The following is a 16,186-nucleotide window of genomic DNA, read 5'->3' on the forward strand; positions in this document are numbered from 1 at the left end:
GAGACCAGATAATAAACAAGGCCCTGCTCCTTCCACTGAGCTACCACTGACCACTATGATGGTACAGGCCTTCAGTTGGAAAACTATGTCCTATGTGCCTATAGGTATTTCACACTTACAGTATCTGTCTCCAATGAATCATGGGTGAGAATACAATTAGGAAATTGGTTACAAAGGTGCTCTATTACGTTTAATTGCTTACAGACTTAGTAACATCCCTTTGACATTTTTGCTCATACTGGGCATTAAACACAGGGATTCCCTCTGAGCTGTAGCCTGAAATTTCTTAATTTTTTGAGACAGGACCTCACCAAGTTGCACAGGTAGGATCTAAACTTATCCTCTTCCCTCAGCTTCCCAAGCTACATGGAGTATAAGTATGCAGATTTGGGCTGACCATTCACATTTTATGCCACACTTTCACTTCTAAAACATGGAAAAACAAGTCACGGAGATCATGCATTGTCGATCACATGGATAATTTTCTGAAATGTTATGCGTAAAATGACTTCAGTTCATCTTTCTGTAGTGCTTTGTTCAGTGCCAATCTTTAGAGGACCAAAAAGTATTTTTGAAAATTGAAAACTTTCATACACTGCATAGGCACTTGTATACAAAGGTTAACACCATGACATTTCTATGGAGGTAGGCAAGTCTCATATTCCTGAGACTGAAAAAATTGCAACTACCCACAGCATCACTCACTTGTAACAGTAGCACTAGTCAGAGGCAGAATCTTCACAACTCTAATCCCAGACAGAGCTGTGCAGTCCTAACAGGCCTCAAAATAAAAAATAAAGCCTGGAGATTTATCTTACTATGAAAGCCCTGGTTTTAACTGCACTGTGAGGCAAAGAAACTGTTCTTCACAAGGGCTTAGTTTGAAAATGAGCAAAACTGAATAAATGTCAATACAATTTGTAAAGTTCCTATGAGATAAAAATCTTTTTTTCCTCACAAGGAGAAAAAGTGAGAACCAAGACCTGTCATGTAAAGGTGCAAGATCCCAATGATGAATGTAACTGTACTGTATAACTAAAATGTACCAATAAAGTCAATGAGAGTAAAAAATAAAAATAAAAATATTTTCTCCAGAGTGGTTTTGTGATAGATGCACTCATATTACATACTGGCCATAGGATTTTATTCACTGCAGAGCAGAAGTGATCACATTTACAGTATTTTATATTAACCATCCAGTGCTTCTATCTCCTTTCCACTTACTTCTGCTGAAACATGACTTCAATTCTTCAAGCCTTATCATATAGTTTATGTTTAAAGGGCTTCTTTCCAGTGGATGGACCCCTTTACTCAAATCTAACTGAAATAGTCTATGGTTCTCCCATGCAGTGTCTCTTTACAGGCTTTCATAACCATGTGAATTTTTAGGTCATTAAAGACGACAGATGGCCTCTGCTGAATGGTGGCCAACAGCTTTGTGGATTCACATTACTGGTGTCCATATTATGAGCACCCTGAATTCCTGCTTACCCAGTTTAAGATTTTGCATCTGTCCTTCTGCACACGTTGAAATCCCCCACATTGTGAACTTGGGTTGTACACTGCACCTTTTCTGATATTTTTTAATGACATCATGATATATATTACAATCATGCTGCTGGGTTTGGGGCACCTTACTGCCATCCTTTACTCTTACTCCAAGACAGTTTCCTCCATATGTACAATCCTATCAGCTCAGAGGAGATATAAAGCATTTTCCACCTGTGCATCTTACTTGTCAGTAGTCTTATAGTTTGTTCCTAGGTATTACCTTAGTTCTGCTATTATCCAAAACTCAAACCCTACAGCAACAGCTTCAATGCTGTACAGTTGTCACACCCATGCTAAAACTCTTCACCTACAGTCTGAGAAATAAGGACATAAAGAGTGCTGTGAAAAGACTATTTGAGAAGAAATCAGTAAAGTGCCCACTGTCCTGGGATTTTAAAAGTGCTATGGATCACAAGGCTCAAAACCTGAGGTAGAAATGACCTTGTTTGTCAGATTGCCAAAATTGAATTTTCTAATGATTGTGTAGTTATTTCAAGTTTTCTGAAAATATGTAATTCACCTTTTTTTAACTCTCTGCTCCAGCATCTAAGATATTTTTGACTTTTATCACTTCTCAAGACTATATTTACACATACGATGAAAAGATTGGAAATTTTTATTTATCACATGAACATGACTAAGAATTTCTTCTTAGAGTCGGGCATGTAGTCCACTGCCTACCTAAGTTCAATATCTGGTAAAAAAAAAAAAAAATCTTCTGAAACATCGTAGGCCATAATTATTTTTCTTATACTGTTATTAGAAAACATAATCATGAAGAACTCTGAAAATATATCTAATTGTATAATTTTAGAGTAATTTCTGAAATTTATCGTTGCACACTATTGTGTCCATCAGGCTTTCATATATCATGACCTAAGTGCTCCCCCTATAATGTCGATTATACAGACTAGTGGGTTGGCTTCCCTCTGTTCTTCAGGCTATTGTCTTCTTACTCAGCTTCTTTAACTTCCATACTAATGGGGAAAGTTATAACCAAATACACACCTTCTAGCAATATCTACATGTAAGAAAAATTTTGAATTAACCAATTAATATGGCCAAAGAATCAAAAAGAACTTACAAAATAAGATGTCTATAATCCATATTGTACTGGTATGAAACATTTCATCTTTGGTGTTTTAAATATAATAATTGAAGTATGGAAGTCTGTCTTCCATGTCCAAGTGTTTATTCAACTGATTGACATGTTTTATTATTGAATTATTTGTTTCTACTTGAAATCTTCTAATTTTGCCTAAAAATGTTAATGAAATATCTTCCTTTTCTAAATTATTCCATCACAAGTAGAGAAGTAGTGAAAGAGCACTGTAAATAATCTTTGTGCTCAGGAATCATTTGGATCCATGTTCAAAGCAGGACTCTCAAAAAGTTTGAATTCCAGCCCAGTCATGAGAGTTTCAATGACAAACTTTCTTGCACAAGTCTTTTGTTTTTTCACTTGGAATGCAAACGCTACGAAGTCATTTTAAAATATTTATACAAATAAACCTGAATAACAGAGAAACTGTGGGTATTTTAAAATCACAGACCAAGTGCCACAAAAAATTGCCAATTTTTATAATTCTGTTGTTTATTATATGCACTGCTTTTTGTAAAGGTGTTCAAGTTAAACATACCTAAAAGCAAATGGTTTTATATAACATCTTTTTTAGCAATGGGACTGCATAATGAGGATTCTGAACACTGCTAACTCATCATGTATTTTACTCTGTGGGTCATCTGAGATGATTCTGCTGAACTTGCCTGGGCTGCTTAATATACTGGGGACTCAGCTGGATGCTGGCTAGCCTGGTCTGGCATTTGTCAGAACTGGATTCTCATCAACATGACCCTTCTCTTCCAGCTAGGTGGCCTGGGATATCACATAGTGAGGTGGGATTCCAACACAGATAAGTACAACTGCTCATTGAAGTCCTTTGACACAATGTCAGTCTCACATTCTTTTGACCAGAGCAAACTAAAAAATCACAAATTGACTTCAAGTCTTATGTGATGATTCTTTCCACATTTATCTTTTCACCTTTTAAATAAAAGAATGAAAATGAAATGGTTATCTACCCATCTCTGGGGAAGGGCCAGCATGAACATGGTCTCTTGCCTTTTCTGGATTATTGAGTCTGTTTACCTTCTGGGGAACAAGTCTCTTTTCTCTATCTTCAAAATCTGTAACACAGTATCTCCTCTCCTACAGGACCTCCTTGCACTTGGTTTATAAGGATCCTAGTAAAAAAAAAAAAAAAAAAAAAAATCAAGCCCACCAAGATAGTACCTTATAATCCTCCCTCTTCGGATTCTAAATTTAGTCACATCTACAAATTTCACTTTCAAAGGGAGGTGACAAAAATCACAAGTTGTATGAATTCAAGTTTAGACCCTGTGGGAGACTATATCAACTACAACAGTGACAAAAAACAGCTCTGACCTCAGAAACCTTGTTCATAACATTCTTGCACTATCAAAACATAGTTCTCAATTTGCAAACTTGCTACAGTGGAAGAGTCAGAAGTCCTGTCAAAGTTCTGATGGTGAATAACCTGGTCTTCATAAGCCACATGATCTCTTTCACAGACTCAACTCTGCTACAGTAAGTATGAATGCAGGAACTGACAACACATAAATGAGTAGGGGTGACCCCCAGTTGAACATTACAGATTCCAACATTTCAATTTCATGTAAATTATAAACACAATGAGACTTCGCTCCTCTTAAAATGAATACAGGAAGGCAAATGCAGCTGGTAGCATGTTTGAAAATGCTAATTTCATGGGGCTTGAGTGTAGATTAGAAATTTCCAGAGGCCATACAAGGGAGGAGGGAAAAGAAATAATGAAACAATATTATGTAGGAGGGATAAGGGCTGCTGTTCAACTGCACCATAGGGGGCTAGTGTATAAAATAAATACATGATTGACAAGCCAACTGTCCTGAATAGATCATTATACAATGTACGCACTTATCAGTGTCATATAGTACCCAGAAATGTGTAAACTTACGTTCAATCATAAGTGCCATTTTCAAATTAATGGAAATATTTTAAGAGGAAAATAAAAATGTTGGTGAGACTGAGAATTTGAAACCCTCACACATTAGTACAGGAAATGTAAAATAGATCAGCCCATGCAGACAACAGTTTGGCAATTCCTCAGAAAGTTAAAATAGAATAACCATGTAGCCTGGAAACTGCGTATCATACCTGTGTACCCCCACCAAAAACAGAAGACAGGTTTCAAATGCATGCTTGTATACTGTACACCAATGTGCATAGCAGTATTGTTCGTAGTAGAAAGGAAAAAAGGTGGGGTCTTTAGCAGATAAATGCATAAACAAAATGCCGCACATTCGAAGTAGCATGAGGGATGGGGATTTAGCTCAGTGGTTCCGTGGCCTGCCTTGCAAGCGCAAGGACCCGAGTTCAATCCCCGGTACCAAAACAAAAATAAATAAATAAATAACATGGTACTCATCCAGTTAAAGAAAGACTACTTAATATATGTTACCACAAGGATGAACTTTGAAAGCACTATGACAAATAAAAAGCAAGATACAGGGACTAGAAAATGTGAAGCATAGGATTAACACCTTTCACATTCTGATATATGAATAACAAGTATTTTATATGAATAACAAGTACTTCTATAAGTACTATGTAATTCTAATCTTATAAACCAAAGAATTCCTTTGATTTTAATCATGGCAGAGTAACTAAATCAATATTTAAAACATAAACTCAATGAAAATGACCCTCCTTTTCCTAAACACATGCTGCAACAAAAAATGTAATATAAGAGAAATAAAGAAACATATGATTGGAGTTCAAATATAAAAGATTATGAGTGCTAATACTGTTTACAATAGAAGTTGGGGTGAGGGCAGGCATTTAACTCAGTGGTTTGGCGTCCTGCCTCGCAAGCACAAGGTCCCAAGTTCAATCACTGGTCCCCCCCCAAAAAAAGCAAGAAAGGAAGCCAGGGACCCTTTGTGACTCCTTGAAGACAAAAGTATATCTCAAGATAGGGTGCAAGGAGGTGCTACTTTATCCCATTTGATACACAACAAATAACTGTGAACAGAAAATGGAAGCAGCAGTCCTAACTCACATCATCAGTCCTAAAAGTGTAAGCCACCTGAAGTGTCTGAGTGTATCCAGTGACTCTTTAGGAGGATCAGGAAATAGAAGACAATGCTATCACATCACATTCATTAATTATTTACAAAACAGTGATAACATTCCTTTCATTTTGGGGGGTGCAGTGGTAATGAGCACTGCACACAACACCTTCTCTGAACTACAACCTCAGGGCTTTTTATGCTTTTGAGACAAACTCTCGTTAAGTTACCAATGTAGGATTTGAGCTTGCAAGCCTCCTCTTGGGCTGCAAGAAGTACAGGTATGTGTAAAGCACACTTTCCCCTTTTGCCATATTTTAAAGGTCAAATAGTACAATGATTGAAAGATAAAAACAATATGTATAAAGCCTTTAAAATTCTACTGCATACTTGTAATTTTGTAAAATGAAATAGCCTGCATTTTGCTTTTCTTAATATTTATTGGCCTTATGTCAAGTTGCAATTTTCACATGAACAAAATGAATCTGATAAAATTGAATACATTCAAGGGCCAGTGATTTAGCTCAGTGGTTCTGCCTCCCAAGTTCAAGGACCAGAGATCGATCCCTGGTACCGAAAAAAAAAAAAAAAAAAAAAAAAAAAAAAAAAAAAAAAAAAGAAAAAAAAAAAGAAAAAATGAATACATTCAAGTATTTTTCACATATGTAAAATTTTTTTAATCTAATGTGCATGCCCACAACATATTCAAAGGAATTGTCAATTAATGGCATTCCTATAATGTTTAAATAAAATTCAAACCTGGCCAGGGATTTAGCTCAGCAGTTTGGTGGCCTGCCTTGCATGCGTAAGGACCCAAGTTCCCCGATACCAAAAATAAAAAAAAAATCAACCTGTATAGAGTCAGGCGTGGTGGCACACTACTGTAATGTCAGCACTCAGGAGGCTGAGGAAGGAGGATCACTGTGAGTTTGAGACCAGCCTGGGCTACGTAGTGAGTTCCAAGTCAGTCTAAACTACACAGTGAGACCCTGTCTCAAAAAACAAAACAAAAACAAACAAACAAAAAATTCAACCAGTATTGGTGGTACACACCTATATAGCCAGCAGTGTGAGAGTCTGAGGTCAGAGCCTACAAATTTCAAGCCTTGCTAGGGCAAATTAGCAACTTAGTCACTACCTGAATAAAAAATAAAGGCTTGGAATTTAGCTCAGTATGACTATCCCAAGATAGTTCTCCAGTAGTTTCAAAATTTAAAAAAAATGAAAGAAATTTCTCTCGGTGAGTTAGGATTTCAAAATAAAGACAGAATAGTCAGGTATGTGGGCACATGCCTCTAATCCCAGCACTCAGGAGGCTGAGGGCAGAAGGATCACTGTGAGTATGAGACCAGCCTGGAACACATAGTGAATTCCAGGTCAGGCTCAACTACACAGTGAGACCCTGTCTCAAAAAACAAACCAACAACAACAAAAAAATAAGATAGGATGTCTGAAGAAATGCAGTTTATATTTACATATGCTCCAGTCAGTTTTAAGTCTTCAAAGTTGTGTAATGTGATGGATGTTTCAACATATCAATAATTCACAAGGATCCTTTCCATTATGGAACCTTTTAACACAACAGGAAACAGAAATACTGAAGTTCACTACAATGTCTGCCATGTAGGGCTTGTAACTCCTTTGTATCTCACTGTCCTTTTATGACACTATGATACTAAAGGCTTTGCCACACTATTCACAACTAGAGGGTTTCTCTCTACTGATTTGGCTGGCCCATGCACTCAATTCTATATGAAACTAACGGTCTTACTGTTTTAACTTCACATGCCTCCGCATATCTCAGTGTTTATATGTCACTGAAATTCATAGGAGTAAATGAAGGTTTTATCCAATGGCTTACCTTCATTAGGTTTCTCCACTGTGTGTCCTCTGATGACGTTGCAAAGAGGTGCAGTGACCAAAGGCCTTACCACATTGTTTACATTCATAGGGTTTCTCTCCGGTATGAGTTCTTTGATGCACTCGGAGGACAGTGGAATAAGCAAAGGTCTTACCACATTTACATTCATATGGTTTCTCACCAGTGTGAATTCTTTCATGTGTTCTCAAGGTACTACAAGTACTAAATCCCTTACCACAGAGTTTACATTGATAGGCTTTCTGACTAGTGTGGGTTCTTTCATGAGATCGCAAAGAATTGGAAGAAGTAAAAGCCTTATCACATTGTTTACATTCATAGGGATACTCTCCAGTGTGAGTTCTTTCATGTGCTCGAAGGGACCAAAGAACAACAAATGCCTTACCACATTCTTTACACTGATGGGGTTTCTTTCCAGTGTGAGTTTTTTGATGCTGTCGAAGGTCACTGTCCCGAGAGAAGGACTTACCACACTGTTTACATAAACAGGGTTTCTGTCCAGTGTGAATTCTTTCATGTTCTCGCAGGATCCGAGGAAAAGCAAATGCCTTTTCGCATACTTTACATTCATAGGGTTTCAGTCCACTGTGAGTTTTTTCATGCTGTTTCAGGAAACCCCGATAGGAAAAAGTCTTACCACATTGTGTACACTCATAGGGTTTCTCTTCAGTGTGAATATATCTATGAACTCGCAGGGAACTGCCATAAGTAAAGGTCTTACCACACTGCTTACATTCATAGGGTTTCTCTCCAGAGTGAATTCTTTCATGAAGTTTGAGGGAAGTGAGCCAAAAGAAGGACTTACCACACTGTTTACATTCATAGGGTTTCTCTTCACTATGACTTTTTTTATGATGTTGGAGGCTACTGTAATAAATATAGGCCTTGCCACACTGTTCACATTCATGAGTTCTGCATCCAGTGTGCATTTCTTCATGCACTCTGAGACTATGAGCGGTAAAATAGGCCTTATTACATTGTTTGCATTTGTAGGGTTTCTCTCCAGTGTGAGTTCTTTTATGCACTCGAAGGGCAGTGGAATAAGCAAAGATCCTACCACACTGTTTACATTCATATGGTCTCTCTCCAGTGTGAGTTCTTAGATGATTTTGAATGCTACTGGAGTAAGCAAAGGTCCTACCACATTGTTTACATTCATAGGGTTTCTCTCCAGTATGGCTTCTTTCATGCCCTCTAAAGCCATTTAAACTCTTGAAAGCTTTTCCACAATCCTTACACTTATAAGGTTGGTATCTGGTATGAACTCTACTGTGTAATTTTAATTCTCGAAAGCTAACAAAGGAATTCTCACATTCTTCACATTTGTAAAGTTTCTGTACAGTACAAAATTTTTTATGTAACTTAAACCTACTGGAATGTTTAAAATCTTTACCACATACTGTACATTTGTAAGTTTTTTCTGAACTATGATTCTTTTCACTATGTTGTGAACGCGTGGAAACACTGAAGGATTTACCACATTCACTATATGCATAAGGTTCTTCTTCAGTGTGACTTCTTTCATGATTTTTAAGTTCTGAGTAGTACAAAAATACTAATCCACAGGTTTTACATTGGTGCTGTCTCCCTCCAGTATGCCGTTTCATGTGTATCTTAAATGTTATGTGGTAAAGAAAGGCTTTCCCACATTCTTTACATTTATACTGCTTTTCTGCAGAATGCAGACTTGTGTTTTCCTGTAAGTCTTCAGAAGTAAAGGAGGCTTTGCCATATTCTTTACATTCAGAGGGTTTCTTTTTATGAATTCTTTCATGGGTCTTAAAGAAACTGAGGAACTTGAAGGCTTTGTCACACTGTGTAGATTCATACTGCATTCCTTCCGTATGATGATGTTCATGTTTCTGAAGCCACTGCTGACAACTAAATAGTTTGTTACACACCTGACATCTATATGACTTCTCTGCATGTTCCTCACTCTCATGTGGTCGATAACTAGCAAGAAAGCTGGGTTGAACTCTAACAAATGCTGGATGTAGGAGTTTTCCACACAAGCTGCCTTTACGTGGTGTCACACAGTTGGTAGGGGTTTCCTTGGTGAGACTGGGATTTGCAACTGAGGTGACATTTTCTCCACACCGGTAACATTCACCATCATAAAGTTTTTCAAACATATGACTCCTGTAAAGAAGTAACAGCACATTACCAATGACTTCAAATATTCAATAGGAAATAGAATTCTTTTAAACATACTTTAAGAGGATATAGTTTTTCTTCCATGTCAGAATCTTTTCAAAGTGAATAAATGGAAGGTTCTAGAAAAGTATTTAACCATCACTAATATCACAACAGTAAGATTAGTAGGCCAGTGGACTATGACTATAATTTCAGCTGACTGAAGCAAAAGGATCTCAATTTCAAAACCATCCCAGGAAGCATAGCTGGGAAGACTTCAAATCAAATTTTAAAACAGAAGTTGAGATAAATGGTCACAGTAGTACACACTTGGAATCCTACCACTTGTGAGACAGAGTCAGGAATTCACAATTTTCAGGTTGCCTATATTACACAGCAAGTTGAAAACTAGCTTATGTAAGACCTTTCACAAAAGGATAAAAATGGAGTGTGACTGAGAGTAATGGCTCAGTGAAAAGCGCTATGGTGAATCCCTAATAACAAAAACAGGTATATTCATCCCTAAGATTGTTATGCCTTGTATCTAGACCTCCCCTCAAAGCCTCATGTGCTCATAGATGGGGCTTTTAGGAGTGAGCTGAATCTAGGTTGTGTGATTGATATATGCATTAAGAGTGTTTGGTACTAAATTAGCCCTCTGATTGGTTTAGCACAGTTCTGAGTATGGATAATAGTAGGAAGGACCACCCGTGATGGAGAAAAGGTCAAAGGAAGTTTTTTATGTTGTTGCTGCTTGCTGCCTCCTGTCTGCAATGGCATGGTCTGCCTAAGGACTACAACTTTTACAAACTGTGAGCCAAAGGAAATCTCTCCTCCTTTAAGCTGTGGATGATGACAAGGAAGGAAGATGAGGATTTTGAGCACTGATGACCTTGATACATATTTTTCATGAAAATTTTCCAAGAAGCATTTTAGATCTGGGCTTATACTCTACTCTACTTGCTCGTTTTCAAAAAGTCAGCATCTATGAGTTTTCTTGACAGTCACTATGTACTGTTGTGAGTGCAACTCACCTTGGATTGATCTCCTGCTTTATGTCCTTTTCTGTGTTCTGCTCTTTCCATTTTGTCCCTAAAAGTAACATCCACAAAAATCACATAATAAAAATTATAGAAAGTTAGGATTCCAGATGAATAAATAACTTAGACTCACTTTTTCTCTAAAGTTACATCTTTTTCAAATTTTATAAAAGAAACCTTTTCTCTAATTCATTAAATGAAGGAATACCATCATCCTTACCCACAGAGGCCAGGTTCCTCATGGTTTCCCTCATCACATCTCTGTAGAGTCTCTTCTGGGAAGGATCGAGCAGAGCCCACTCTTCCAGGGTGAAGTTCACAGCCACATCCTCAAAGTCCACTGCATGCTAAGGCATCCCAAAAATTGGCACAAGAAGATGATAAGTCTGGAAACACTTGGAGATGTACCCTTAAACCCTAAAATGTTCTGATACAACTCCATGATTTCCAAATATTTCCTGAATCATTTGATGACCAGAACATCAAACCTCGTTTTATTATAAAATTTTAAAGTAAAGAAAACACAGAAATTATTTCTACATTTTTATCTGTAAATGTCACCTTTTTTCTTTTCTTTTCTTTTCTGCTAGTTTATGAGACAGGGTCCCACTATGTAGTTCAGGCTGCCCTTGAATTTAAAACATAGCCCAGTCTGGCCTTCAACTCATGCCAACCCAACTACTCAGCCTCCCAAATGCTAAGTTTACAGGCCTGTGCACCACACCAGGATCAATTCACCTTTCAATATGAGAGGAATGATAGATATTCAAGCAACAAAGCAATGTAACCAACTCCATATGAGATAAAATGTCATTTGGCCTTTATTATGCAACGTATCAGCTAATATTTCATGATACACAAAGAGAAATGTAGATGTGATTTTAATGCATCAATTTACCCTGAAAATTATTCCCATTAACAAATATAAAAGGCTAGGAGGCCTATGGAAGTAAAATAGGTAATAAGAACTAGTTTGTTCAAAGATACTACCTAGCATTAGATATACTCAAACATGACTACTGTGCTGCACATTGAAAATTCCAACTACTTGGGAAGCTGGGACAGTAGAATTGTGAGCTTGAGATCAGCAAGAGCAATAAAAATAAGGGTTTAAAATGTAGTTCACGGGAGGCTAAGGCAGGAGGATTGCTGTGAGTTCAAGACCAGCCTGGTCTACATAGTGAGTTCCAGGTCAGTCTCAACTACACAGTGAGACCCTGTCTCAAAAAAACCAAAAACAAACAGCAACAAAAATATAGTTCAGTATTAGAGTGCAAACCTACCATGTGTAAGGATCTGGGTTAAATCCCTAGAACCAAACTATATTGAAATAGACTCAGGAGAAAAACAAAAATAGTTACTTGTGACTTGTGATGCTACTTGGTGATAGTCACTGCTTGGCATATGGAAGGCCTGGAGGTCAAGCCCCTGGACATCGATTATTTACAGTACTAGAGATGGAACCCACCATGTCTTACATGCTACCCAAGTATTCTACAAGTTATCAACTGTGTTAATTACTTTTCACATTGCAGAGATAGATACCCAACACACAGAATTAAAAGAAGAAAGGTGTGTTTGGAGAGGTTTCAGTTCATAGTTGGATGGCAATAAGCAAGGTGGCATGCCAGAGGGGCATCATGGAGGAAAAACAGTTCATGGCAGGCAGAAGGCAGTAGCTGGGGATTTAGCTCAGTGGTTCACCACCTGCCTTGCAAGCGCAGGGTCCTGAATTCAATCCCTGGTGTTAAAAAAAAAAAAAAGACTACTAGGGATGGAATTAGCCCCCATGTCCCTTTATTTATCCAGGCTACATGCTCCTACAAAGGGGAACACTAACACCACACCCAGGGTGGGAGACCCTTAAGCCCACCCAGCACTCTGCCAAAACAATCACACACCTTTATCTCAGCATCATGCACTTAATCCAAGTATCACAAACTCTAGATCCAGAAATCTCTGAAAAGCCCTATGACCACCTGAGGCTTTAAGGGGACATCTACATACAGGCCAAGGCAGAAACATACAGAATTCTAAGTCTTATTTTGGCATAAAGTCTTGTACTATCAAACTGTGTGGCCCTGAACTAATGATCCTCCTCCCTAAAATCTGTGACTAGCTGGAATCACAGGCAGTTGCTCCCACAACTGGCAGGTTTATACAAATAACCATATGTTAATTCAGATTGCCTTTTAGCAAGAGAGAAATACAGGGCCAGATTATGATATTTGTTCGTATACAGGTATTGTATGTCTTTATGCAAGCCCAAAAATAACATGAGAGATCTGATCAATTTACCTGACACATATAGGTCTATAAAAACAGAAGTGATATGAGGGGTGAAATCAATTTACCTGACACATATAGGACTATACAACTAACTCATACTGCACCCATCAGGATAATCATAAGTTCTCACATTAAAGACTTGACTTGCACCACGGATCTAGCTCAGTGGTTCCACTGCCTGCCTCGCAAGCACAAGGACCCAAATTTGATCCCCATACCAAAAAAATAGACTTTAACTTGCTTATTACAACCACATCATGTTCAATATTCAAGGAAAAGCAAAAATTTATTTTTGCGGATTTTTGATAAAGGGTATGTAGTTTAGGGTGGTCTTCAGCTCAATATATACCCCACGCTGGCCTTGAACTCACAGCAATCCTTCCTTCTGTGTCCCCAGTGCTGGGATTATAGATGCATACCATCACACCTGGTAAAAACAAATTATTTTACAAAATGCAGTTTGAATCCAGGTGTAGTGCCATACTCCCACAACCTCAGCATTGAGAATCTAATGCAGAGGATCCCCGGAGTTCCTGCCAGCTTGGGGTATACAATAATTTTAAGGCCAGTCTGAACTACACAGCAAGATCGTGTCTCAAAAAAAGGGGGTTGAGGATTTAGCTCAGTGGTTCTGGCTCCTGCCTCGCAAGCACAAGGACCCAAATTCAATCCCTAGTACCAAAATAAATAAACAAGTAAATAAATAGCAAAACAAAATAAAAACTGCACAATTTGAAGCCAAGCGTACTGGTATAAGCCTGTAATCTCAGGATTTAAGGAAGCTCAGATAGGAAAGACCACAAATTCAAATTCCACTTGAGAGGGCCGGGGATTTAGCTCAGCGGTTTGCTAGCCTGCCTTGCAAGCACAAGGACCCGAGTTCAATTCCTGGTACCAAAAAAACAAAAACAAAACGAAACAAATTACACTTGAGCAACCGATTAAGGCCCTGTCATAAAATTTTAAAAACTAGCAGGGATATAGCCCAGGGGTAGATCATACCTAGGTTTTATTCCTAATACTCACAAAATAACATGCCCAGTTTGAAAAGCACAAAACCCGATACAGACATAGAAGAGCTCTTAGAATCACCAGGAGAGTTAAAATCGGTATCTCGAACTATTTATAGGAAACAGCTAAAAATGTGCATGAACAAATATATTTCAACCACAGATAAGAAAACTGTAAGAATCAAAATGAAATACACAGCAAAAGAAATGAAAAACTGCTTTTAAGACTCATCAAATCAAATCAAATGTGTGAAAAATAAATCACTGATCTCAATAAAATGTACACAGAAACTTCAAAAATTCTTATGTAAAAAGGAACATAGAATAGAATATCCAAGACCTGGAGGAAAATGAAAATAGAACTAATAGGTCTTGTATTGCAGAAATAAGGTATACTGGAAAACTCATGCGGGCTGGGGATTTAGCTCAGTGGCACCACCTGTCTCACAAGAACAAGGACCCAAGTTTGATCCATGGTACCAAAAAGAAAGAAAATTCATGCTATTAAACACATAAACTGTGCCAAAAAACAGAGATGTAGACCAATAATCACAGCATCTACCTTAGAAAATAAAAAATGGAGCACACAAAATCCAGAGATAAATGCAAGAAAATAAACCTTGAGATGAAATGAAATTGGAAGACTGAGTTTAGATAAGCAACATAAATGAAAGCTAATCCCATAGAAAGATCAATCAGGTAGAAAATGTCAACTGGAGCTAAATTAAGTATAAAATAATGAAGAGTCAGATGTGACACCAAAAGGCCATTTTCCAACCTACATGGGAGGTTGAGGGGGAAGGATGACAAGTCTCCAAGGATGCTAAGATCAGCTAGAGGCCACGTAGAGATGAGGTCTCAAAGAAAAAAGTGACAGGATATAAAATAAGGATCTGTCTGCATATCTCAGTTGTATTCTTAAGCAAACAGGTCCTGGAGTCCATTCTCAGCACAAAAAGGGGGTGCAGGGTTAATGATGGTTAGGGAGATTTGTCAACTTTTTTCTTTCCTTTTTGAGATAAAGTCTGATTTATGCCTAGAGTTAGGCTGGCCTTCTACCCATGGAAATTCTTGTCTCAACTGATACTATATGCATGAACCACCACTCCTGGCTCACTATCAACTCTTGATTGATGTTGGGATCCTCCCTGGGGTTGGTGAAGCACACTTTAAATGTGACACTGGGGAATGTCCAGTCCCCACTTCTTTCTACCCCACATATTCCTCTCCTCCGCTTTGCAGTCTCCATGAACTAATTAGCTTTGTTATGCCATGGTTTTCTACCAGGAAACAATGAGCAACTTTTTTTTTTTTTTTTTTTTTTTGGTACCGGTGGCGGAACCACTGAGCTAAATCCCCCACCCAATAACGAACAACTATAAACCTCTTTTCCTTTAAGATGTGAGTATGGCATACTGTATCGCAGTAAGAATGGAGCGAACCAAAGGAAGGGGTTGTGGAGCAGAGGCAATTGATTGAAAGGCCTATACTACCAACCAATGCTTGATTTTTTTTTTTTTTTCCCTGACTGTAGGAAAAAAAACCCAGGGCATCCACACTAAACAATATCCCTGAACTTTTGATTTTGAGTCAGGATCATAAGTTCCTAAGTTGAAAGGGCTGAACTCAACCTTGCAATCCTTTCCCCTCAGCTTCCCAGAGTACTACTTAATGAGTTCCCTGCTAAATAAAATAGTCCTAAACCCCACATCCTAAATCAAATAGCTCTTCCTGCAGATAATCACTCAGGCAGATAATCACTCCGAGGAAACAAAGACCCAACTTTCCTACCACAAAGCTCTCCCACTTCTAGTCCTTCCCACAGGGAAATTTGAACTTGCCGATGGATTTAAACCTCACATCTACCTCCACTATGCTCCCCCCTTTATTACCACTTGCCCATATAAACCTCATCCAGCCAGCCCCTACCCACTGCTCTCACCATTGTCCAAGACACACCGCACCCAATAAAGGCCTAGTCTTGGGTGTTCCTGTCTCCAGCTGGAATCCCGTCCTGTCACTAGGATTACAATTGTGTGTCCCACTAGGCTCCTGCCTTGTGCTCATATCATGAAATAGTAACAGACGACTCAAGAAATTATGTAAAACAGTTATTTAGGATTGGATGTAACAAAAGTCCTGGAGTGGAACAA

At 38.2% G+C, this 16,186-nt stretch overlaps 1 protein-coding gene across 1 annotated transcript; it reads right to left on the reverse strand.

Annotated features, from left to right (window-relative positions):
* Positions 1 to 3,698: 3,698 nt before the first annotated feature.
* On the reverse strand, positions 3,699 to 15,282 carry LOC104872544 (zinc finger protein 14-like). Its single transcript, XM_019209706.1, has 5 exons — positions 15,151 to 15,282; positions 10,955 to 11,081; positions 10,729 to 10,786; positions 7,544 to 9,700; positions 3,699 to 3,795 (listed from the first exon to the last, which is right to left on the reverse strand). The coding sequence occupies exons 1-4, from the start codon at positions 15,280 to 15,282 to the stop codon at positions 7,549 to 7,551; spliced, it is 2,469 nt and encodes an 822-aa protein (XP_019065251.1). The 3' UTR covers positions 3,699 to 3,795; positions 7,544 to 7,548.
* Positions 15,283 to 16,186: the final 904 nt, after the last annotated feature.

Source organism: Fukomys damarensis, unplaced genomic scaffold (assembly GCF_012274545.1).
Source record: "Fukomys damarensis isolate Sample0158 unplaced genomic scaffold, DMR_v1.0_HiC HiC_scaffold_37, whole genome shotgun sequence".
In the NCBI taxonomy this organism is placed as follows: Eukaryota; Metazoa; Chordata; class Mammalia; order Rodentia; family Bathyergidae; genus Fukomys; species Fukomys damarensis.

Excerpts from the sequence above, each read along its gene's own strand:
- LOC104872544 (XM_019209706.1), bottom strand. The coding sequence starts at position 15,282 with ATGGAGACTGCAAAGCGGAGGAGAGGAATATGTGGGGTAGAAAGAAGT. Across the intron at positions 10,787-10,954 it reads GAGGAACCTGGCCTCTGTGG|GGACAAAATGGAAAGAGCAG; the intron begins GTAAGGATGATG and ends TGTTACTTTTAG. Across the intron at positions 9,701-10,728 it reads AAGCAGGAGATCAATCCAAG|GAGTCATATGTTTGAAAAAC; the intron begins GTGAGTTGCACT and ends ACTTCTTTACAG.